Genomic DNA, 24495 nt, shown 5'->3' on the forward strand with positions numbered 1-24495 from the left:
CCCAATCTATGATCAGGATTAGTGATTCCCTTTGAATACCTTGGAGGGGATATTTGGTAAGGGGCAGGACAGCGGCTTCTGGGGTGCTGGTAAAGTTCTATTTCTTGACTTAGGTGGTGTTTACCTGGGTGCGTTCATTTTAGACAATCTATCAGATTGTACACTTATGAATTATGCTCTTTTGCATTTGTTAAAATTGCTTAAGTTGGCTAGCACTACATAAATGTAAGGGTAGCTTAAGAACCCAGTACCAATGGTTTTCAGTTCTCTTGTAGGCTCTTTTAGGGAATGCTGAAGACCAACACTCTTGAAGGTAAAGAAGGCTATCTTTTTTTTCTTTTTAAGATTTTATTTATTTGTGAAAGACAGAGAGAGAGAGAGAGAGAGAGAGAGAGAGAGAGGCAAAGACACAGGCAGAGGGAGAAGCAGGCTCCATGCAGGGAGGGAGATCCAGGACTCCAGGATCAGGCCCCAGGCTGAAGGCGGCACTAAACCGCTGAGCCATTGGGGCTGCCCCTCTTTCTCTTTTTTAAAGTAGGCTCCACACCCAACCTGGGGCATGAACTCACAACCCTAAGATCAAGAGCTGCAAGCTCTACCAACTGAGCCAGCCAGGCACCCCTAGAGAAGGCAATCTTAGATGCAAGGTACAGGGATTAATGCCTCTAAGTGGAAAGTCATGATACTAATGTGGAGAGGTTTTAGGAAAACTTTAACCAACTAATTTTGTTTATATTCACAAGAGCAATATATGATTAAAAAAAACAAAACAAAAACAAAACACCTGGGTGGCTCAGTTAGTTGGGCATCTGCCTTTGGCTCAGGTCATGATCTCAGAGTCCTGGGATCCAGTTCAATGTCTGGCTCCCTGCTCAGCGGGGAGCTACTTCTCCCTCTGCCCCTCCTTCCTGCTTATTCTATTAAATACATAAATCTTTAGAAAAAATAAATGTTTAAGAATAAAAAAACTTTCAATATTTAGATCACTGCAAAGAGATAAGAAGAAAGGGAATCATGCAGTACAGAGTATTGAAAGCCTTGGGAGAGGTGTGTTGGCCTAGAGAAGGCAAAGTGAGAAAGGAAGCCAAAGGCTGGGACCCTGTGGAATCAGACATTTCAAGGTCAGCGAGTACTTAGTGGCAATCATAGACAGTAGACAGGCAGTTGCCAGGGCCTGGAGGAGAGGAAAACTGAAATGGCCAACCAAAGAGTTCACAGGTTGGCCAAGGCAGCTGGGACTTCTCAGAGAATATTCAAAATTCTGCTGGTTTTCAGAATACTGTCTGCCACCATGTTTCCAGAAGATACTATTTATGCATGACACCATAATAATTCAGTGTTAATTCAATGTTTTGCAGAACTCAAGGTTTCATCACAAAGCCAGCTGGAACCAGTCAGGGCACTGACCTCCCCTTAGAGCCCAACAAAATGCAGTTAACCCTCCCTTACTTCATAACTTCCTTTGTCTGATTTTGAGTCACGTAGTTTCTCTCCCCCTTACTCAGACCCTTTTCCACTAGATTTGAAAAACCCCTGGCCCTAAAAAAACAAACAAACAAACAAACAAAAAGACCTGGCCCTCCTGCTTCAGGGGGGTGGACTTGAGGCTTGTCTTCTCATCTGGCTGCCTTGAGAATAGACTCTTGCTTTACTGTACACTCAAGCTCTCAGCGATCAGTTTTACCTTGCATCGGGCACATGAATTTGGGTTCAGTTACAAAATGGGGAATTAGGGCAGCCCGGGTGGCTCAGTGATTTAGCGCCACCTTCAGCCCAGGGCGTGATCCTGGAGTCCTGGGATCGAGTCCCACATCGGGCTCCCTGCATGGGGCCTGCTTCTCCCTCTGCCTGTGTCTCTGCCTCTCTGTGTGTGTTCTCATGAATAAATAAAATATTAAAAAAAAAAAAGGAAATTACTGTCTGATAGATATAGTTTCAGCTTTACAACATGAAGTGTCTAGAGATGGATGGTAGTGATGGGTATATGACATTATGAATGTATTCAGTAGCAATGAAATATCTAATTAGGGCAGCCCAGGTGGCTCAGTGGTTTGGCAGTACCTTTGGCCCAGGGCATGATCCTGGAGACCCAGGATCGAGTCCCATGTCAGGCTCCCTGCATGGAGCCTGCTTCTCCCTCTGCCTTGTGTCTCTGCCTCTCTCATGAATAAATAAATAAAATCTTTAAAAAAAAAAATGTCTAACTAAAAATGGTTAAAATGGGGGCGCATGGGTGGCTCAGTCGGTTAAATATCTGTCTTCAGTCAGGTCATAATCCCAGAGTCCTGGGGTCAAGCCTTGCATAGGGCTCCTCGCTAAGCAGAGAGCCTGCTTCTCCTTCTCCCTCTGTCTCCCACATTATGCTCTTTTTCTCTCTCTCTCAAAAATAAATAAAATCTTTTTTAAAAAATGGTTAAGATGGTAAATTTTACATTATATGTATTTTGCCTTGATAGAAAAAAATTAAAAAACAAAAAGAAAGGGGACGCCTGGGTGGCTCAGCCATTGGGTGTCTGCCTTTGTCTCAGGGCGTGATCCTGGAGCCCTGGGATCGAGTTCCGCATTGGGCTCCCCCGCATTGGGCTCCCTGCACGGAGCCTGCTTCTCTCTCTACCTGTGTCTCTCATGAATAAATAAAACCTTAAATAAATAAATAAAATCTTTAAAAAACAAACAAATAGAAGGGATGCCTGGATGGCTTCATGGTTAAACGTCTGTCATTGGCTCAGGTTGTGATCCCAGCATCCTGGGATCCAGTCCCACATAGGGCTCCCAGCGAGGAGCCTGCTTCTCCCTCTGCCTGTGTCTCTGCCTCTCTCTGTCTATCATGAATAAATAAGTACAATCTTTAAAAATAAATAAAAAACAAATAGAAATTTAGAACTACCAAAAAAGAGAGAAAAAGAAAGATGGGGGGAAGGGGAGCCTTCTTTCCCCACCTAAAGAGGTTCAAGGAGGAGCTGCTGGAGAGGAAGAGGGGAAATCGGAGTGGCTTCACTAAAGGTTTCAGGGAAAAATGCTGAAAGGCAGCAAAGACCATGTAAGACACGACTGATGCCAGGCCAGGGGACACGGTGGGAGAGTAAGGAGACCAGCAGAGGTGCTAAGGAAGGAGTGTGGATGCCTCTTGAGGGCGCACAGCTGATTCTTCCATCTGGATGGACATGGAGATGGGGTGTTCTGGAACCCTGGCCAGGAACTCCTTTCCTACCCCATCCCTCAAGTCCATGATTTTGCCTTTCCTGCTTCTGTCCTGCCAGAACTTGAAATTGGTGATACAGCAGTTCTTGCTGTGGGTCTGTGGGGAGGCAGAGATCCTGCTGAGAATCTCAGGGAAGCTGTAAGGCCCTCCCATAAGGAACACACACGAGCAGGTATCTGTACTCTTGTGCAGATGGACCCCTTGTGAGGCCTCAAACTGTTCGACTCTGCCTGCCTAAGCCTGCACCCACTCCCTGACACGCCCAGAGCTTTGGTGTAGCTCCTCCATAACTGCTCCCCCTGACATGCAGCACAGCAATTTGCAAAATTGTTGGTAGTATCACAAGAGATAACGTCAAGGAGATAATAGCACAATTTCCTTGCATGGCCTCTAAGTAACAGATTTGGTTAATAAAGGCTTTGAAGGAGGAAGAACTTAACCGGAACCTGAAGGATGTTTCTGACTAGAAAAGTAAGAACCTGAACATAGATAGCATCTCAGCGGGGGAAAAAACACAAGGGTTGGGGTGGTGAGAAACGGCGACCTTCCTCTTTTCGCCTAGAGACCCCACATCCATCAGTAAACACTGGTGGGCTCCACCTTCACTTCAGTCCAGAATCCGACCACTTCACCTCCTCTCCTGCCACCTGCCTAGTCCCAGCCTGGCCCCTTTCACTCTCTTCTCTTCACACAGAAGCCAGAGGATCCTTTCTAAAAACTGATTGGGGCACCTGGGTGGCTCAGTCAGTTTGAGTGTCCGATTCTTGATTTCAGCTCAAGTCATGATCTCAAGAGTTCTAAGACTGAGCCCTGTGTTGGGCTCTGTGCTCTGCAGGGAGTCTGGTGAAAGTTCTCTCTCTTCTCCCTCTGCCCCTTCCTGCTGCACATTCTCTCTCTAAAATAAATACATCTTTAAAAAAATAAATAAAAGTCCTTCTGGATGCAGAACTGTCCCACATAATGGCTCAGCCCTCTCAGATGGCGGGGCGATGTGGAGACCCACATCATTTTGACAACGAAATCCACCCCTGATTCCCAAGGTCTTGGTCCGGGCTCCATTCCCTCCAGCTGTGTCACCTTGAGGGGGTTCATTATTCATCTAAAAGCAAGGAACGAGGGATCCCTGGGTGGCTCAGCAGTTGAGCATCTGCCTTAGGCCCAGGGAGTGATCCTGGAGTCCTGGGATCAAGTCCCACATCGGGCTCCCCACATGGAGCCTGCTTCTCTCTCTGCCTATATCTCTGGCCTCTCTGTGTGTCTCTCATGAATAAATAAAAAAATAAAATCTTTAAAAAAATAAATAAAAGCAAGGGACAATAACCAACCTGAATTCTATGAGATTTAGCAATAGGTGTCCGGCATCAAGGGCACTCAATAAATGGTTGCCAACAATACCAGACTGAGAATAAGCCAACTTTCAACTGCTCCCATTATTTGTACCTGGAGATTTACATCCTGCTTACATTTGTAGTCTCCAATTGCTTCTGAGTTATCCTCTCCTGTATCAGAAAGTGAAGTTAAGGGCTGGAGCTTTTCTCTATCTCCCCTTGAGCTGGCCCATTAGAGGCCGTCCCCCACCAGCCCCTCCCTTTCACCAGAAGCTGGCAATCAGTAAACTCTCACACTTCTGCTGTAGGATTCTGGACCAGTTTCTGAACCTCCAGGAATCTGGTTCCTGACCTGCAAGGACACCTGCTGTCAGTCCCCGCTTTACAGGGCTGAGCAGAGGAAGACAACAGGAGGATGGCAAGGTGCTGAGTCATGTCCTATGCAATTAACAGGCTTTCAGAAACCGCTGACCCCAGGCTAAAGCCCTGGGGTCTCTGTCCCCATCTCCGTGCCTTCCCCCCTTAACTTTGGGAGCTGAGTTCTCTCTTATTGACTCTCTCCTCCAGCCACAGCAGCTTGGCTCACACTGACTTAGGCACAAATTCCCTCTCTAGGAATGAGCCCCCCACCTAACCACTCGGTCCCTGCCAGGTCGGAGCTAGTCCCAAACCTCTGAACGACTTCAGAGGAATTTGGGCAAAGAGATTCTGTTCCAGTCAGCCTCTGCCAATGCCCAGGAAGCTGGAATGCTTCTGCGATGGTGACATTTCCCCACAACTTACAAATTCTGTCCCTGGACAGCCAAACAGAGGTTTAGACTCCAGGCTCCATTTACTTCTTCGAGAACTGCTGCTGCCATTTCTCAGTCTCTTGGGCCACAGATCAATTGCATATCATCATTTAATTCTTAGAAAGTAGTGTGAACAGGAAAGTAGCACAAAAATATAGTGTTTGCCAAGGGAAGCTGGTGCCTGCCACTGAGAGGCTGAAGCCAGAAGAGGTTGTAAATTTGTAGAATGAGTATTCTTTAAAGGACAGAGTAGCCTGGGAGGCAGAGAACTGGGAGGGCCATTCATCCTAGGCCCCTAATACAGGGCTCTTTAGAACGACTGGTGCCATAGCCCCAACACCAGCATGAGGGGTGAGACAGTGAACTCCAGTGGCTTCGGCAAACAGCATCAGTCCAGGGAGAGGGAGCCCGGGATGGCCCATTCGTACGTGAAGTAACCCCTGGACAGCACCCCAGGGCTCGTTCCTGCTTACCGCCCTGGACTGGAGTCCTGGTTTCTGCCAATATGCTGTACCTTCCCGCTGCCAACCCGATGTGGCCAGTGCCTTTGGGCCCCACTATATGACACTCTCTCCCAGGACCTGATCCAGTAGTTCAGCTACAAAAAACTCTCAGCCACATCCCCCTCCTCTGGTCGATGGGCTTCTCCCTTTCCTCCTGACAAATGTCTTCAGGGTGATTCATTTCCTCCTGTGACTGATGCTCTTCAGCTCCTCCAATTCCTTCTCCATTAAGTGGGACTCGGCAGTGGTCTCAGACAGCTGAAATTAGGGCAGCAGACCATTAGAAAGAAGGATCCAGCAGAAAGAAGGACCCCTCTGGGCTGTGATCTGCCAGCAAGGGCAGCTGCATGCACCGGGAAAAGGCCCCCATGGCCTCTCTCTCACACTACCCTGACCTTTCCCACAGGAATTCCTTTGACTTGGGCAGAATCAACCACCTGGCAACCCGGGCCGCCAGTACAAAAAGAACAGTCACAACCCACTGTCTCCACACTGACATTTTGGTCACCTACAATTGATCGCAGGGCATTCACTGCCTTAAAGACAGCAGCCCTCAGGGCATGAAAAAGGCAGATAATGGGCCATTTTAAGGATAAAGAATTAGCGTCTGAGTTGTTTCTGAGCTATAGCTCACATAATGGTGATTAGGGGGGAAAATGTTTGAAAAAGAATGCCATTTCCCTCACTAGGATGGTTCAGTGGACTTTAGAGTAGAAGATGGAAGATATTTAGGACAGGGACAGAAACTTTACTCTCCAAATCAGAGGTCAGCTTACTGCGGGGGAAAAAAAGAGCTACGCTTCTGGGCAATTCTCTATTCCAAGTGCTTTATGTAGATTATTAACTCAGCACAAGGCAGATCCTGTTATTGTGCCTACTGTATTGATTGAAACTAAGTTTCTACACAGGAGCATTGAAACCATTTGCTAAAGTTACAAAGCCAGTGGTGGAGCCACACGAGGAACCAGGAGGGTTAGCTCCAGGACCTGTGACGGCACAGCCTCTCCTGCCCCGGTCAGGTACGGGGCACCGCCAAGCCTTTCTGCCTGGAATGCCTTCATCCCACCCTCTGTGCCTCGCTTTATTCTTCCACATTCAGCTCAGACATCCCTTCCTCTGCGACCCTCCTGACTCAGCAGAAGGACCTGCTCTCTCCCACGTGCTGATGCCACAGCTGCAGAGACTCCAAGTGTTGCTCTTACCCAGAGAGCACTGTCACTGTGTCTATTGTCCATCTCCCTGCTAGACTTGTGAGGCCTGGCAAGTAGGGACTCTGGCTAACTTCCATCTTTGGATTCCAAGCAACTTACCAGGGGGCAAATGGGCATTTAGGGGTATCGGCTGGATGGAATGGCCCCTCGGTGGGGCCTCCCTGAAAGGAAAGCCTAGGGATCCCTTCCATTGCCCTCCTCACCATGTCCAGCAGGATGTCCACCTTTAGCCTCAAGAGATTGTTTTCTTCCTCCAACTGCTGGTTCCGCCTGCGGAGCCGCTGAGCCTCCCTCCGGTCCACATCTTCGCTAATCCCCGTCTCTGGTGGAAGGACAGAATCAAAGGTTACACAGGGGCTTTCCTCCCACAGTCTTGTTGGAAACAATGGCAGGACGCAGGACGTCAGCCCACCTGCTATCCACTGGCCATTTTCAAACTTCAGGCTTTGGCCCGCCAGGTTCATGGTGGGGGTTCCATAGTCCAGGCCCAGCTCGACCTCCCTGGTTGATCGATCCAGCTGTGGACAAGACATTGGCTGGGAGCCCAGAGATGCCAGTCCCAGCACCTCTCCCGCTAACTGTACGACCTCAGCAACTCATTTCTTTTCTCAAATCATCATCAGGCACATTTCATAACTTTTGTTCAAAGTCAGAAAACCAAAGAAGGTACAATAAACACTTTTAAAACGGAAGAAACACCCCACTTTATTATACATGTTTTCCGGAAAAACTATATATGCCGAAATTTGAATTATTTGACATGGGCTGGGCACTTAATAGTTAAGAAATCCTACTATAAAGTTTAATAAAGTAGAAAATCCTTTTTAGAGGTGGTGAGCTCCTAAAATATCCCTCGCTTACCATGGAGCGATAAGGTCACACAAAAGGTGTGAAATGCTAACACCCAATCTGTAATTGTAGCTGGTCTGTAATGTGGTTTTCAGTTTCTACAACTCACTTAGGAACCAGGCTGTGGCAGGACTGGGACTGGGGGATTCTGGGATGAATGCAACCAGCCCTGCCCTTGAGGAGCTGCATCTAGAACTTCAACACACCTTGAATGCCATTAATGGTAGCAAAACATCATCCTTTGAGAATGAATTTGATTCTTAGACATGATTAAAATCAATTCCTGGCCAAGTCTTGGTAATAAAGTGAAGGCAAGTTGGCTAATACCATTTAGAGGCAAATCATGCTGAGATTGACTGTCTTACTAGGGTCTTGAACACACTCTGACAATGATTTCCAAACAGGAGTTAAAAAAAATTTTTTTAAGTTTATTTGTTTAAGTAATCTCTACACCCAACACAGGGCTCAAACTCATGACCCCAAGATAAGAGTTGCATGCTCTCCTAACTGAGCCATCCCAGGAGTTAAAAATATTTTTAGCAATAGCAATCATGTGATTCAGAAGGATGTCCTCCTTACAGGGATGCCTCTGTAGGACCACACTTTCCATCAGAGGCCAGGCTTGATGCTCCAGTCACTGCACACTGGGATTGGCCCAGTAGTGATACTCACATTATGCAGGTTGGAGAGAGAAGCGGACTTCCGAGGGGGCGTTTTCTTAGGACTGAACGTATTCCCAAAGAGAGGCATCTTTGGCCCGATGAAGGAAAGGTCGATGCTCCCTTCTCCTACCATCAGAAAATGTCACGGATACAAACATGGGTCAGTGACCTTACACCATCTTTAAGTCATGAAAACATACATCTTATCATGTGGCTCTTTTTTTTAAATTTATTTTTATTTTTATTTTGTTTTTATGATAGTCATACAGAGAGAGAGAGAGAGAGAGAGAGAGGCAGAGACACAGGCAGAGGGAGAAGCAGGCTCCATGCACCGGGAGCCTGACGTGGGATTTGATCCCGGGTCTCCAGATCGCACCCTAGGCCAAACCGCTGCGCCACCCAGGGATCCCATTATCATGTGGCTCTTAACAATCCTGATGATGGCACCCATGTGCCAAGAGCTCACTATGGGCCAGGGAGGATGCTAAATGAACCCTTTGCATGAAACACCTCAATTCTCACAGCCACCCTTTGTTTACTTCTCTTATTATCCCATTGAACAGATGAGGTTTAGAAAGAGTAAGGTCCTAAGTGGGAGCTAGCATTTCAGTGCAGGTCTGTGTGGCTCTACAGCTTACTCACCAGTGGCAAGGGCCTAACTTGCCTATTTTAAGTTTTATCACAAGTTGACATCACAAGTTGACATCATCAGGGCACCTGGGTGGCTCATCAGTTTAGTGTCTGCCTTCAGCCCAGATCATGATCTCAGGGTCCTGACATCGAGCCCCACATCGGGCTCCCTGCTCAGTGGGGAACCTGCTTCTCCCTCTCCCCCCTCCACCCCACTTGTGCTCTCTCAAATAAATTAAAAAAAAAAAAGTTGACATCACCAGATTTACAGTTTAGAGCAAGGAAGGCAATCCTGCTCATTCTTGTATGCTGGTAAGAATCACACCTAGGGGCAGGAGGTCCTGCATAGATTCCATTGTGAAGAAACGAAGCTGTATTTATACTTCAGTTTCAGAGTGATAATGGTGCCCCTTTACTCAGTCCTATGTCAGAAGGTCACGTGTCCTGTGTGGTAGGCGAGGCATCCAGTGGAAGGAGGAGGCCCACCCACAACATGGCAGAGCTGACACTGCCAACCGTTTGCCTTCAGCAGATTGCAACCTATGCAATTCATACAGGCCCAGTGAAGTTGATTTACTGACACTGCCCGTTTCGGGGGTGGGAAGGTGGGGTAAATATTTTTGTATATTTATGTGTAACATAGAAAAGTATACACATCATAAATGTATGGCTTCATGAATTTCAACTACACATAAGCCCCTCCCAGCCACCCCAGTCCTGTGTAGCCAGCCTCCAGATCAGGATACAGAACATTTCATCACCCTGCAAGCCTCGCCTAGTAGCTTTGTATCCATGGATTTATGCAGGATGTCTTCTTCTGTTTTTTTTTTTTTTTTTCATTTGAGGTCATGTTTGTGAGACTTGTCTCTGTTCTGTGTAGTTATAGTTTGTCCATTCACATTGCAGTAAGATAGTCTACTGAGTAAGTGGACATTTGGATTGTTTTCAGTTTTTGTCAATTAGAAACAAATGCTAAGAACATGTTTGGACATGTACTTCTGTACATGTAAGTCTACTTCTCTGATCCTACACCCTGGGGGTGGAATTGTGAAGTTCTAGAGCATTCATATATTCAGCTGTAGGAGATACTGCCAAATCATTTTCCAAAGTGTTTGAGCCAATTTATATGTCTTATGAAGAGTGTATTTACTTTGAACTTTGGCATTTCCTATCTTTATCATTTTATCTATCCTGGTAGGTATGCAGTGGTACTGCATCCTGTGCTTAAACTGCTTTCCCCAATAAGTTATGTTTTTAAAAAAAGCATTTATTTATTTATTCATGAGAGACACAGAGAAACAGAGACATAGGCAGAGGAAGAAGCAGGTTCCCTATGGGGAGCCTGATACAGGACTCAATGCCAGGACCCTGGGATCACGACCTGAGCCAAAGGCAAATGCTCAATCACTGACCCACCCAGGCGCCCCCCCAATTAGTAATTAAATTGAGCACCTTTTCATATAGTCATCAGACATTTGGATATCCTCTTTTGTGACATGCTTGTTTAAGTCTTTTGCCACTTTTCTATTGGGTTTTCTATCATTTTCTTACTGATTTGTAAGGGCTTTTTTTTTGTTTTTTTTTAAGATTTTTTAAATTTATTTATTCATAGGCACAGAGAGAGAGGGGCAGAGACACAGACAGAGGGAGAAGCAGGCTCCATGCAGAGAGCCCGATGTGGGACTCGATCCCGGGTCTCCAGGATCACACCCCAGGCTGCAGGCGGCGCCAAACCACTGTGCCACCGGGGCTGCCCTATATGGCTTTTTATATATATTCTAAATATAAGTCCTTTGTTGTAGAGAGAGAATACTGAAAATATCTTCTTCCAATCCGGAACCCTGTCTTCTTGCTTTCTTATTGGCTTCTTTTTGATTAAAGAAGTTCTTAATTTTAATAGAATCAATTTTATTTAATATTTAGTGTTTTATATCCTATTTAAGAAATTTTTGCCTACTCCAAAGTCATATTTTCATATATTCCACAAATTCTATTGTTTTCGCTTTCACATTTAAGACTATGATTATCTGGAATTAGTTTTTGTATAAGGTGTGAAACAGAGGTCAAGGTTCATTTCTTCCCAGGTATTACCCAGTTTTAACTTATAATACACAACTGGCTTAAAAAGATTCCTTCTAAGAAACTGTAGACTAAAGATAACCATAATAAAAGCATTAATGAACAGAAAGAAAGAAACAGAGCTCTCCATTTTCCTACTCCTGGGTATAAACTCTTCCTCTACCACATTATGAAATAAAAACAGTAATGAATTAATCACATGTGACAAGAAGGTGGCCAAAAAAAGAGGGAACTTCTCAAGACCATTTGAAACAAAGTTTTCTATCAACTATCATTGAAACAGAACTCATTGTATGAATCCATCAGAATTAGGAAGACATGCACTCAACGAGAACACAACAATAAAACCATGCTATTTTCAGTGATGTAGAAATTAACATCACTAAGATTAATGATAAAAGTCTAGAAGCTTCTTTGGAGGTTTTACAATATATAATGCAGAAGATCATGTCTCTATGACTTTGTAAATAAATAAAAATAAAGATATTTGGAGCAGGTGTGCTCATGAGAGTTTCATTGGTAGGTGTGTATGTGTAATTAAAAACAGCAGTAGAGGGATGCCTGGGTGGCTCAGCGGTTTAGTGCCTGCCTTCGGCTCAGGCCTGATCCTGGAGTCCCAAGATCCAGTCCCACGTCAGGCTCCCTGCATGGAGCCTGCTTCTCCCTCTGCCTCTCTCGCGCATGCTCTCTCTCTGTCTCTCATGAATAAATTAAAAAAAAACAAAACAAAAACAGTAGACCCACAGCCTAGGGGATGTCATCTGGGCCTGGGCACAACACGAGGACCCAGACAAAGCTTGGTGGTGGATGGGACAGCAGTGAGGACTAAGATGCTGGGGGAGATTTGAAGTTGTGCTACCATGTCATCCTAAACAGTGCAAGGCCCTGGCATTGTTTCTCCTGGAGAAAAGTAAAAGGGTGGTAGAGGGAAGACAATCTGACGTCTGTAGAGGGCAGAGCAAAAATGAAACAGGAATATCTGGGAAGAAAGAGTTTAACTCCAAAAAGAAAAGAAACAAAAACTAGTGCTTTCTGCAGAACCACCATGGGTTGAACCCAATGCTGAGCACACTTCAGAGATTTCTTTTATTCCTTGCAGCAATCCCATTAGGTGGGTATTTTCCTATCCATATCAGAGAGGAGAAGATGGGGGCGTGGAGAAGTCAGCCAATTTTCTCAAGGTCCACAACCATGGTCAGTTGGCCAAAAGTCTATATCAAATTACCCTTGTATTAATAACAAGTGGATACATCATAAAAGGAAGCATTTTCATCCACTATACTGGCAAAACTGAAATGATGAATAATATCCAATGCTGGTGAGGGCGTGGGGAAAAAAGACACTTTCATTTTCTCTAGATGGAAACATAAGATGTTATAATTTTCCCAGTTAGGCAAAACCTAGCAAAATTTTAAATGTGCATATTTTTTGGCCAGCAAATCTACTTCTAAAAATTTATCCTCCAAAAAGAATTGGACATGTACACACAAATGTTCTTTACCATTGATAACAGTGAAAAATAAGAAACAATCCAAAATGTCTACCAATGGTTGGTATAGCCAAATACATTGCAGGACATTCTTTTTTTTTTTTTTTTTCAGCACATTCTTATAACAGAATGCTACAGGGCGAGTAAAAACAATGAGGCAGCTGTGTATGGACTGACCTGGAAATAACTCCAACACATTGTAACACTAAGAAAGCAAGTTGCAGGGGATCCCTGAGTGGCTCAGTGGTTTGGCGCCTGCCTTAGGCCCAGGGCGCGATCCTGGAGTCCCAGGATTGAGTCCCGCGTCAGGCTCCTCACAAGGAGCCTGCTGCTCCCTCTGCCTGTGTCTCTGCCTCTCTCTCTCTCTCTCTATGTCTATCATGAATAAATAAATAAAATCTTTAAAAAAAAAAAAAGCAAGTTGCAGAACAATGTGTATACTATAATGCCATAGAGAAGACAGAAAAAAAAAGGGCAAGAATATAGGTGCATATGTTAAAAAACAGAAAAAAATCTGGAAAGATACACCAAACTGCTCATTGTGGTTAAATGTGAGAAGGGGAGTAGGATGACTGGCTTAAGTGAAATCGTCATTTTAAGGCACCTGGGTGGCTCAGTGGTTGAGTATCTGCCTTTGGCTCAGGTCATGATCCTGGAGTACTGGGATCAAGTCCCATCTATTTCTCCCTCTGCCTATGTCTCTGCCTCTCTCTGTGTGTCTCTCATGAATAAATAAAATCTTTATTTAAAAAAAAGAAATCGTCATTTTATAGGTACAAAGTGGTCAAGTGGCAGCAATTTCATACATTTCAATACCAAATTACATTAAACAAATATACTTCTAGATTTAATAAATTACAATAACAATATATTAATTACGAAAAAAAAACAAAACAAATGAATCTAAAAGAACTAAAAAAGCAGTGCCTGTCCTTCCAAGCACCTGGAAACATCTGAAGAAGGAAAAATGCATAGCCAAGTTGTTCTCACAAACACGGCAACTGTGCTAAGAATACTACCCCTGAGCATATCCCTTGGACACAACAGACCAAGTTCCAGGTCTGGCTCTGCTCTTCAACTGCATGCTAATCCCCCAAGTTACTTTCTTCCTCAGGGTTTTAACGGGGGGCACTTCCCTCAGGACCTCATTAATTCTCATAACCCTTAGGCAGAGAACTATCAATATATTACAGACAAGGAAAAGGAAGTGCCTGGACGAGATGCCTTTTAAGTCATATCCAATATTCCACAAACAACTTTGGCTGAGACCCTAAGATCCTGGAACATCAGTGTGGCCCCAGAGGTTCCAGCTGACCCCCTTGGCCCAAGGCAGCTGTCTTGCTAGTGAAATTCCCCGGGGGAGAGAGGGCTCGGCTCTAAGAAAGTGAATGGAGAGCATCTGGGTTCCAACCACAGCTCTGACGCTCAGCCCCCCTGGGACCCTAAGACTTAATCTTCTCTGGGCCTCGGGCTTCTTTATTTATAATCAGGGATAACAATTTATAAAAAGCCACCGCATTTGATACTCACAGCCACCCTGAGAAATATAGATCAAAGTAACTATATCCCAGACACCAGATCGGACAATTGAAGCTTAGAGAAGTAACTTCTCCCCAATCACGCGGTGGAGAAATGGTGGAAGAAGGCTTCCAAGAAGGTCTGCTCCTCTGCGCTGGGGATAATCACGTCATCGCTGTGCAATGCTTTACAGTCTGCAATGGGCCATAACATACATCATCCTATTTTAATCTAACAAGAAGGTGAGGGAGCAGTTTTTGGCTTTCATCGGATTCTCGAAGAGTTCAGAACTAAGCCAAGTACGTGCCGCGCAGATATCTGCCATCCGGGGCCGCGGGGCTCAACTAACGGTACAGAACCAACGTTCACACGCACGCCCTTTAATTCCCTTTGCAGCCGATTTACGGGGAGGAATTACCACCGCAGTGTATAAACGGGGAAACCCACTTGGAGAAGGGCGGTGGGGGCCTGGGGTGAACCCGCCTCTGCCCCGGGTCCCGCGCCCTCGGGCCGCCCCAGCGGCGGGGAAAGCCCTGGCTCCCCGGGGAGACGCCCGGGCGTCCCACCCCTCCTCCGGCCCTGGGGCGACGCTGGGCTCACACCCTGCGCATGCCAGGAGCCCGGCTCCAAACGCACCCCGATACCTGCGGGAAACTGCCGGCAGGGATTCGCGTCACCCACGGCGACCACGGCTCCGGCGCCGCTCCGCCCCCCGCCTGTGTGCGCACGCGCATCCCCGCCCCGGACTCTTCCATCGCGGAAGGTAGGGGTGCCCGGCGCGGGGGGGTGCACAACGGGAGCCTACGCGAGGCACCAGAAACGCTTCAGGACCTCCTCCTGTGTATTAGAGCGACTTCGGAGGCGATCTCCTGGAGTCACTTACATTCCTCATGCCATAGACTGGGGAGAAGAACTACACTCGCCCTCCCCACAAGCCCATTGGTCTGGTCCCAGCCCCCGGGGCCGTCACCGTGGTAACGGCGTCTAGCGGACGCGGAGGTGGCTCGCCGCCGTTCATTGTTGTGGGACAGGTGGAAGCGGTGACTGCGCCTGGCGTTGCCTTGAGAACGCCAGGACTCACCGTAGCAAAATGGGCCTCTCCCCGAAGTCCCTCCTCTTCCTCTTCCTCCTCCCCGACCACAAAGCAAAGGGCACCCCTTTCTGGTGGACGTGGGGGCATCCAGAACTTTTCGGGGGAACCGGCCCCAAGTTCGTCGGATTCCGCGGATGTTTCCAGGTAAGACGTACAGACGGACGATGACCTGCCCTGCTCTCTGCGCAGACTGCCACCTCCCCACATCCCGACTCTTCAGCTTTTACAAGCAGGGGGAACTGAGTCCCAGGGACCACTTCAAGGTGACACAGCGAGCAAGGGCAGAGAACTACTCGAGAATCAACGCCAGATCTCCCGAAGTCCTAACAGTGTATATTATTGGTTCCATTTGAAAAATAAACCCAGAGCCATTCAAGGGATATTTATTGGGTGCCCGGTGAGTGCACCAGGTATCCATCCAGTGAAAGCCAGATCCCGTGGGCCTCTGGCTCCAAGTGCAATTATCTTCCAACTACACCCCAGTGCATTGAAAACGGAGAGTTCTATGCCCTAGAACCAAACTCTGCGATTTAATCCAGCACTATCCAATGGAAATATAATGTGAGCCATATGTGTCATTTAGAATTTTCTAGTAGCCATATTTTAAATATTTTTAAAAATCAGATTATATTGAGTATTTTATTTAATTCGTGTGTCTCAAATATTATCATTTCATCTTATCAACATTGTTTTTTATTTATTTTTTGTTTATTTGAGAGAGGACAAGCAGGAGTTAGGGGAAGGGCAGAAGGAGAGGTAGAGAGAGAATTCCAAGCACACTCACTGCTGAGCACAGAGCCTAACAGGGGCTGGGGCTGGATCTCAGAATCCTGAAATCATGACCTGATCAGAAATTAAGAGTCCAACTGGCTGAGCCACCCAGGTGCCCCCATATAATCAATGTTTTTAAATTTATACTGCTTCAGTTTTTAAGTTTCAATTAATTAAAATTTCAGTTCTGGGAATTCCTGAGTAGCTCAGTGGTTTAGAGCCTGCCTTTGGCTCAGGGCGTGATCCTGAAGTTCCAGGATCAACTCCCACATCTGGCTCCCTGCATGGAGCCTGCTTCTCCTTCTGCCGTGTCTCTCTGTGTGTGTGTGTGTGTGTGTCTCACGAATAAAGAAATAAAAATCTTTTAAAAATAATAAATAAATAAATAAATAAAATTTCAGTTCTTCAGTGACACTAACCAGATTCCAAGGGCTCAATTGTCACATATGTTTGGTGGCTACTGTAACACATAGATCTAGCCTTTTCCTACCTTTCTACACTTGCTCTTGTCTGCTTGAATGGTATCCTTCCCCTTTATCTAATTAACTCCTATTCTTCTTCCTTCAAGCCTTGACTACATCCATACCTAATATCAGCTCATCTCATAGCACTACATTCTCCCTTCAAAGCAATGGTCACAGGATACTAATAATAATTCACAATTATTTATATAATCATTTGATTATTGCATGTCTCCCTTAGTAGGCATAAGCTCCACTAGGGCAGGGATCAAGTCTGGCTTAGCGCACTACCAGGTCCCTAGTAAAAGCACACTGCTGGCTTCTCACGGGTACTCAGTAAATTGTCATTGAGCGGCTGAAGTTTTTGTTTGTTTGTTTGTTTTTGTTTTTGTTTTTGTTTTTTAAGATTATTTATGGGCAGCCAGGGTGGCTCAGCAGTTTAGTGCCACCTTCAGCCCAGGGCGTGATCCTGGAGACTCAGGATCGAGTCCCACATGGGACTCCCTACATGGAGCCTGCTTCTCCGTCTGCCTGTGTCTCTGCCTCTCTCTCTCTGTGTTTCTCATGAATAAATAAATAAAATATATTAAAAAAAAAGAGCAAACGTCTGATTCCAAAGTCAGCAGTGTTTTAACTTGTTTAATATGCTTAAATTTCAGCTGCCAGAATCTGTGCCACACGAGGGCAGAGTGTTACTCTTCCACTCATCTGCCCCCAGAACTGCACAGTGAGAGACATGGGCTAGATATTCAGCAAATTGTACATGAGCTAGATATTCAGCAAATTGTTTTCTCCCCCAACCTTTTTTTCTTCCCCAAGGAGAGACAGTAAAAACTTATCATGTTTCAGAGAATACCTAAAAAGGTATGATGAAAAATTCAGAGGAGAACAGAGTATGTATTTTAAGCATTTCTTTTAAGAACCATAATAATAGCCAATTCTTCCATTAAGGCATGAGTAAGAATGTCAAGCTAAAGCAAGAGGCTTCTTTTTTTTTTTTTTTAATTTTTATTTATTTATGATAGTCACAGAGAGAGAGAGAGAAGCAGAGGGAGAAGCAGGCTCCATGCACCGGGAGCCCGACGTGGGATTCGATCCCGGGTCTCCAGGATCGCGCCCTGGGCCAAAGGCAGGTGCCAAACCGCTGCGCCACCCAGGGATCCCGCAAGAGGCTTCTTGATAGAGTCACCCTAAGGCTGCTTCTCAGAGAACATGCTATAATTTTGCAATCATGCTGTGGAGTAGGTAGGAGGAAAGTGAGAAGCCCTGCGATGCACCTGCTGCCTCCTTACCCTCTCCCCTTTGCCTATAGAGCAAAAGGAGGAAATAATAGTGACCTGGGCCTGGGACAGCCTTTCTTGCAATCTAACTGACTTGGGACAGCGCCAAGCTTCTTTGGACTAGAAAGAAGTATGGTGAGTGAGTCTAAAATGGAATCAAATATTGAGAGTACCTAATCTATGGGGATTAATAATTTGCATAATGGAGAAAGTTATGGAAGCAAATAATTCCGGTTCAGAATTGTAAGTGCTGTAATGGAGAGATGGAAGCAGGATTCTGAACTTCCCAGAGGAGGGGTGGTAACTAATGGCCTGGAGTATTTCAAGGTTTTCCAAAAGAGGGGCACCTGGACGGCTCAGTCAGTTAAGTATCGGACACTTTATCTCAGCTCAGGACTTTTTTTTTTTTTTTAAGATTTTATTTATTTATGAGAGACACAGAGAGACAGAGAAGGCAGAGGGAGAAGCAGGCTCCATGCAGGGAGCCCAACGTGGAATTCGATCCCAGGTCTCCAGGATTAGGCCCTGGGCTGAAGGCTGCGCTAAACTGCTAAGCCACTGGGCTGCCCATCAGCTCAGGTCTGGATCTCAGCTCAGGTCTTGATCTCAGGGTCATGAGGCATGGAGCCTACTTAAAAAGAAACAAACAAACACATTGTTTAGAAGAGAAGGTTTTCCAAAAGATAGATCTCGGGATGAGCGTGGAATAGAGGGAACAGCATGTGAAAAGGCTTAGAGGTGCTGGGAGCATAGCAGAGCAGGGACCAGGAGGAAGGACAGAGGGGTAGGCATACAGGGTGCACGGCTGGGGAAAAGAGGCGGAGCAGAAGGCGAGAAAAAGAGAATGTGGTGAAAGAGCCCCTGGGGCGATTTTCCCACTAAACTACATTTTCTCTGTCCTTCCATTACATATGAGCTTCCTGAAGGCCCATCTGAGTCTTTTACTTCATTAGAACCAGGCCTGTGCCACCAGCTCTGGCCATGGAAGAGCCAGGAATGGTAGTCCGAACTCCTGGCCAATAGACCCAGGAAAGCAGTCCGGCTGGAGTGTTCTGAAGCCAGGAGGAAAAGTAGTGATGGGGTTGGTTTCCTGGGAGGGAGCAGGAAGCCTCAGGTAGGTCGGGAGCCTCAGGCCGAGGAGATGGACTGACCCAGTGTCATAGCATCTGAGAGCTGAAAAGGGTCTTAGGGAATCTAAGCCAAATCTCTGACTTAGCAGAAGAGTCTCAGAGAGATGGGACTTTGGTGTCTTTTCTAGTTTGGTTACTGGTTTGCTAGGCGGCCCGGAGCTCTGGCCTTTTCAGCACTCTAGTCTCCTGATTTTAAATGCTAAAACAGTTTTCATGGGAACGGGGTGGGTGGGGTATCAACAGGAAGAGTGTATGTCTGAAATCCTCAGAAGGGCTTGGCAAAAGGATTGCCTCCATTCCCCACGTTGCCTGCAGCATGTGCCTCGCCATCAGCCCAGCTTGCCAGATTGTGTTTTCTTTTTTTTTTAAGATTTTATTTATTTATTCATGAGAGACACACACGGAAAGAGAGAGAGAGAAAAGCAGGCTCCATGCAGGGAGCCTGATGTGGGGCTCAATCCCAGGACTCCAGGATCATGCCCCGGGCTGAAGGCAGGCGCTAAACCACTGAACCACCCAGGGATCCCTGTGGTTGTGTTTTCTAAGATGGTTCTATGCTGTTTGTGATTTCCAGGAGGCTGGTTGAACATAAAACAAGATTGGGGTAGGAAATGAGAGGCTCTTAAGTTTACAAGAAACTGGACAATGGCTTATTTCAGTAACATGGATGTCATCAATGTCACTGCCTTGCCAATGGTACCAGTGGATGAGTACCTGACTGTATCTCTCAATGCACAGAACAAGGTGAAGAATGCTGTGAGGAAGACCCTGGAGGACAATCCACCCTGTATCCTTCTATGGTGCTGTCTACAACTCAGACCAAATACACCTGCCACAGATGTGTAACTAGTGTCTGCATCTGTGACCCAAGTTATCGGCCCTCTCCTTATCTGCTTGTTAATTTGTTTTCAATTAGTTAAGCCCTACCAATCCTCCAAAAGAATCTGAGACCATGACAGATGGTTTGAGTTTATTTTACTAAGATCATCAGGAAGGGACCCAAAGAAGAAGTGTGGAAATATTTGTTGAAAGAACAGGGAAGAAGAAGGGGGGAAAGCTCATTTTCTTCATTGTCTCATTCTTTCTCTTCTGTTTTCCTAAGAATTATACATAGCAACCAAGAAGTCTTGGTGCAGCGCTCTGCCCCTCAGACAAATGAGCTTAAGACCCAACTTTGTTGATCTCACTAGCTTGACCTTGCCTCTTCTCACCTGCCAGCCCTTCTACCTGGGCTCGAGTTTGCCCTTTCCGGCATCCTCCCTCCCCCACTCCACCCCCACCCCCACCCGGGCCTCTTCCAGCATCTGACTTCTCTAGCCCTGCCTTTGTTGATCTCCTCTCCCTTCTGACTCTGAGCTCTATGCCAGGGACCCTCAGAAGCCCATCTCTGGAGGACCTTAGAGCTCATCTGGCAAATAACCCTCTCAGGTTATAAATAACCCCATGTCTTCTGGTCTCATCAAGAGCTCATTGACCTTCAAGTCCTGCTGCTGCCAGCCAAGCTGCAGGTGTCCCCTCTGCATCCCCTTGTCTTCTGCACCTCTCAGAAACCCTTCTGGAGATGAGCACAAGTGATCCCATCAGGGTCTGCTTCTCAGACTCACTTTCCTGGGTCTTTTTCTAATGTCCCCTCTTTCTTCTTAATCCCTCACTCATCTCAACCTAACTAACCCATTTCACTTCCTATGCTTTATCATGTCCTTTCTTGGCATCTTCATCTGTCAAGTATCCTCCGATCTGTAAGAACCCTTGAGAGTAATAGAAAAAGGAGTGAACTCTGCTTTATATGAAGGCAGTGAGGAGTGATAGGATTATGGGGCTTCTACGAGGATATTTCCTAGACCAATTGAGTCTAAGACAGAAAGAAATGCAAACGTAAAGAGGATAACAAGAGCAGCCCTTGAACTGAGCAGAGATTTCAATAGTGATAAGGTTGAGATACTTCTGACCCAGTCATCCCTCACCTGAAAGTCTCCCTTAAAGGAACAATCCCAAACATGGAAACAGCTCTCTATGTGCATCACGACATTATTTATCATAAAAAAATTATGAACAACTTAAATATTCAATAGCCATGGGACAGTTAAATGTATTAAGGCGCATTCTCTAAATGGATTCATATAATGCCGTTTAAAATATTATGAGGATTATTTAGCTCTATAGAGAATGATCATAATAATGAGTGGAAGAGAAGTCGAGTCCTGAAATAGACATTCGCTGAGATTGTAATCATGTAAAATGTATGTTATAAAAAATACTGGAAGAAAATTTCCCCAAATCCTAACAGAAGTTGTTAGCATGGTAGCATAATGGATGATTCTTTTTATATTTTCCAAGGTGTCTAGGATATGGTTAATTTTCATTTAGACTTTATAAAGCAACTCATTTAAAACGACAAAAGTGTGAATGTTTGTAAAGAAAATTGTTAAGTGAAGAGACAGCTCAGAGAGTGAGCCAGGCTAGCTAGCCCTGTCCTTTTCCTGTGTGATCAGTACCCAGAGAATTTCCTTAGCAGACTCACCTCTCAGCCTGCCTTATTGGCTCCATACACCAGGTGAATCAAACGATTGGCGAGCTAGATCTGAGTCCCAACAGCCTGGTGAGTTACGGGTCCCAATACAAGGCTTCCTCCACTTATCTGAAAGCACATTTGCACAATGGAGATCTGAAAGATATATTTTATTAGTAAACTTTATTTTTTGGAGCAGTTTTGGGTTCAAAACAAAAGTGAGGAGAAAGGACAGAGTTCCCACATACCCCTATCTCCACACCTGGACAAGCTCCCCATCACCACAGTGGTATATTTGTTACAGTTGATGAACCTGCATTGACACATCATTATCACCCCAAATTCGTTGTTTACATTAGGGTTCTCTCTTTGTGCTGTGCATTCTGTGAGTTTCGACAAATGTGCAATTACATATATCCTCCTTTGTAGCATCATACAGAAGAGTTTCACTGCCCTAAGAATCCTCTGTGCCTCTCCTATTCAGCGCTGCCAACTCCTGGCCACCCCTGAACTTTCTGCTGTCTTCATAGTTTTACCTTTTGCAGAATGACATAGAGTTAGAACCATACAGTATGCGGCCTTTTTCAGACTGGCTTCTTTTACTTAGTAATATGCATTTAAATTTCCTTCATGTCTTTCCATGGCTCAATAGTTGTTTCTTCTTGGCACTGAAGAAGGTCCCTTTGTCTGAATGCACCACAGTTTATTTACCTATTCACCTACAGAAAGACCTCTTGGTGTTTCCAAGTTTTGGCAATTATACATAAGGCTGCTGTGAACATCTTTGTGCAGGGTTTTGTGTGGACATATATTTTCAGTTCTTTTGGGTAAATAGTGAGGAGCGCGATTCCTGGACCAGATGGCAAGAGTATGTTTAGTTTTCTAAGAAACCGCCAAACTGTCTCCCAAAGTGGCTGCACCATTTTGCATTCCCACCAGCCATGAATGAGAGCTCCTGTTGCTCCCCATCCTCACCAGCATTTGGTGTTGTCAGCATGCTGGATCTTGGCCATTCTGATCAGTATATAGCAATGTCTCCTTGTCGTTTGAATTTACAATTCTCTAATGACATGTGGAATTGAACATCTTTTCATGTGCCTGCTTGCCATCTGTTGATCTTCTTAACTGGGCTGTCTATTACAGTCTTCGCCCCATTCTTTGAGTTGTTTTCTTACTGTTGGGTTTTAAGAATTCATTGTGTATTTTGGGTAACAGTCTTCTACCAGATGTGTTTTTTGCAAATATTTTCTGCTGCTTCACTCTGACTAAATCTCCTGACCCCATCCCCTTGGCAGCTTACTCTCCAGCAAGTTCCTCCAGCCCCAGGGCCCTGAGCTGGTCATTGCCTCCATAGTTTTCAGTTTTACCCTCTCCCCTCAACTTTTCTAGTGCTAACTTTTTGGGGCCAGTTCATCTTTTGAGTCTGTCTTTTTGTTTTTGTTTTTTAAAATTTTAAATGGCAAGGTAATGCATACTTATTCTAAAATATTCAAATGGAGGCACCTGGTGGCTCTGTCGGTTGAGAATCCGACTCTTGCTTTCAGTTTCACTCATGATCTCAGGCTCATGAAATGGAGCCCCACATTGGGCTCTGCTTGGTGTGGAGTCTACTTGGGATTCTCTCTCTCTCCCTCTCCCTGCACCCCTCCTCCTTGCTTACACAGTCTCTCTCTTTAAAATATAAAGTACTCAAACCATTGACAAGTATATTAAGTAAACTCTGAAAGTCACTTCACTCCCAGCCCAATTTACTCCTTAGAAGTAACCATCAATAATTGGTGTGTATCCTTCTAGAACTTTTTATATGCATTTAGAAATCAGGATGCCTGGGTGGCTCAGTCAGTTAGGCATCTGCCTTTGGCTTAGGTCATGATCCCGGGGTCCTGGGATCAAGCCCTGAATCAGGCTGCCTGCTCCATGGAGAGTCTGCTTCTCCCTCTGCCTGCCACTCCCCCTGCTTGTGCTCTCTCTCTCTGTCAAATAAATAAAATCTAAAAAAAAGAAATAGGGGATCCCTGGGTGGCGCAGCGGTTTGGCGCCTGCCTTTGGCCCAGGGCGCGATCCTGGAGACCCGGGATCGAATCCCACATCGGGCTCCCAGTGCATGGAGCCTGCTTCTCCCTCTGCCTGTGTCTCTGCGCCTCTCTCTCTCTCTGTGACTATCATAAATAAATTAAAAAATTAAAAAAAAAAGATTTATTAAAAAAATAAAATAAAATAAAATAAAATAAAAAAAAGAAATAGAGAACACATATATTTAGGGTTATTGTTTTCTTTTCTTTAGATTTTATTTATTCATGAGACACAGAGAGAGAGAGAGAAAGAGAAGCAGGCTCCATGCTGGGAGCCCGACGTGGGACTCCATCCCGGGACTCCAGGATCGCACCCTGGGCCAAAGGCAGGTGCTAAACCGCCGAGCCACCCAGGGATCCCCTCAAATTGCTTTTCACAGAGATTAAACTGTTGTTTAGTCATGCAGCAATGAGACCACTAGTTTCAATTGCCCCTACACTACCAATCGAATTGTGAGTAAAGGCAAAACCTTGTATCTGTGTTTGTGCACATATCCATGGGAGAGGTTATAGCACTAGAGGCATATGCTCTGGAGTAAGACTGTCTAACTTTAAATTCCTGGTCTATTATTTTCTCACATTGTGACATTAGGCAAATCATTTAATCTCTGTGAATCTCTTTTTTTTTTTTTTTAAAGATTTTATTTATTTATTCACGAGAGACACAGAGAAAGAGATAGAGGCAGAGACACAGGCAGAGGGAGAAGCAGGCTCCATGCAGGGAGCCCGACGTGGGACTCGATCCCGGGTCTCCAGGATCACACCCTGGGCTGAAGGCGGCCCTAAACCGCTGAGCCACCAGGGCTGCCCTCCATCTTCTAGAAAATGATAACAGTAATAAAGTATCATTCATAGGGCTGCTGCAAGAATTAGTTAAAACCGACAAAGAAAAAAAAATAATTATTAAAAACAAACAA

At 45.5% G+C, this 24495-nt stretch overlaps 2 protein-coding genes across 24 annotated transcripts in view; one reads left to right on the plus strand and one right to left on the minus strand.

Annotated features, from left to right (window-relative positions):
- Positions 1 to 5413: 5413 nt before the first annotated feature.
- CBY1 (chibby family member 1, beta catenin antagonist) lies at positions 5414 to 15048 on the minus strand. 4 transcript variants are annotated; one of them, XM_025460043.2, is made up of 6 exons: positions 14907 to 15048; positions 14275 to 14456; positions 8557 to 8672; positions 7448 to 7553; positions 7239 to 7357; positions 5414 to 6082 (listed from the first exon to the last, which is right to left on the minus strand). In XM_025460043.2, the coding sequence occupies exons 3-6, from the start codon at positions 8632 to 8634 to the stop codon at positions 6002 to 6004; spliced, it is 384 nt and encodes a 127-aa protein (XP_025315828.1). In that variant the 5' UTR covers positions 8635 to 8672; positions 14275 to 14456; positions 14907 to 15048; the 3' UTR covers positions 5414 to 6001. The 4 variants fall into 4 exon arrangements, with proteins under 4 accessions (XP_025315828.1, XP_025315836.1, XP_025315844.1 ...); XM_025460051.3 differs by having other exon boundaries at positions 14899 to 15030; XM_025460059.3 differs by lacking the exon at positions 14275 to 14456 and having other exon boundaries at positions 14907 to 15003.
- The window catches only part of FAM227A (family with sequence similarity 227 member A), a 93752-nt gene continuing 84302 nt past the window's right edge, over positions 15046 to 24495 (plus strand). For 14 of the 20 annotated variants that reach the window (XR_007413453.1, XR_007413451.1, XR_007413450.1 and 11 more), the window contains exons 1-4: positions 15361 to 15499; positions 17900 to 18002; positions 19572 to 19784; positions 21526 to 21596. Coding sequence is in view for 14 of the 20 variants with exons in the window: in XM_049115291.1 (XP_048971248.1) it covers positions 19643 to 19784; positions 21526 to 21596 (213 nt within the window). In the remaining 6 variants the exon portion in view is untranslated. Of the gene's footprint in view, positions 15500 to 17899; positions 18003 to 19571; positions 19785 to 21525; positions 21597 to 24495 lie in introns of those variants that run through there. The other 6 variants (XM_049115279.1, XM_049115293.1, XM_049115292.1 and 3 more) reach the window with 6 other exon arrangements.

The sequence above is a fragment of the Canis lupus genome, chromosome 10 (assembly GCF_003254725.2).
Source record: "Canis lupus dingo isolate Sandy chromosome 10, ASM325472v2, whole genome shotgun sequence".
NCBI lineage: Eukaryota > Metazoa > Chordata > Mammalia > Carnivora > Canidae > Canis > Canis lupus.

Coding starts and splice junctions, on each gene's coding strand:
- CBY1 (XM_025460043.2), bottom strand. CDS start 8,634: ATGCCTCTCTTTGGGAATACGTTCAGTCCTAAGAAAACGCCCCCTCGG. Junction 7,554..8,556: donor CTCTCTCCAACCTGCATAAT/GTGAGTATCACT, acceptor TCTTGTCCACAG/CTGGATCGATCAACCAGGGA. Junction 7,358..7,447: donor AAATGGCCAGTGGATAGCAG/GTGGGCTGACGT, acceptor TCCTTCCACCAG/AGACGGGGATTAGCGAAGAT.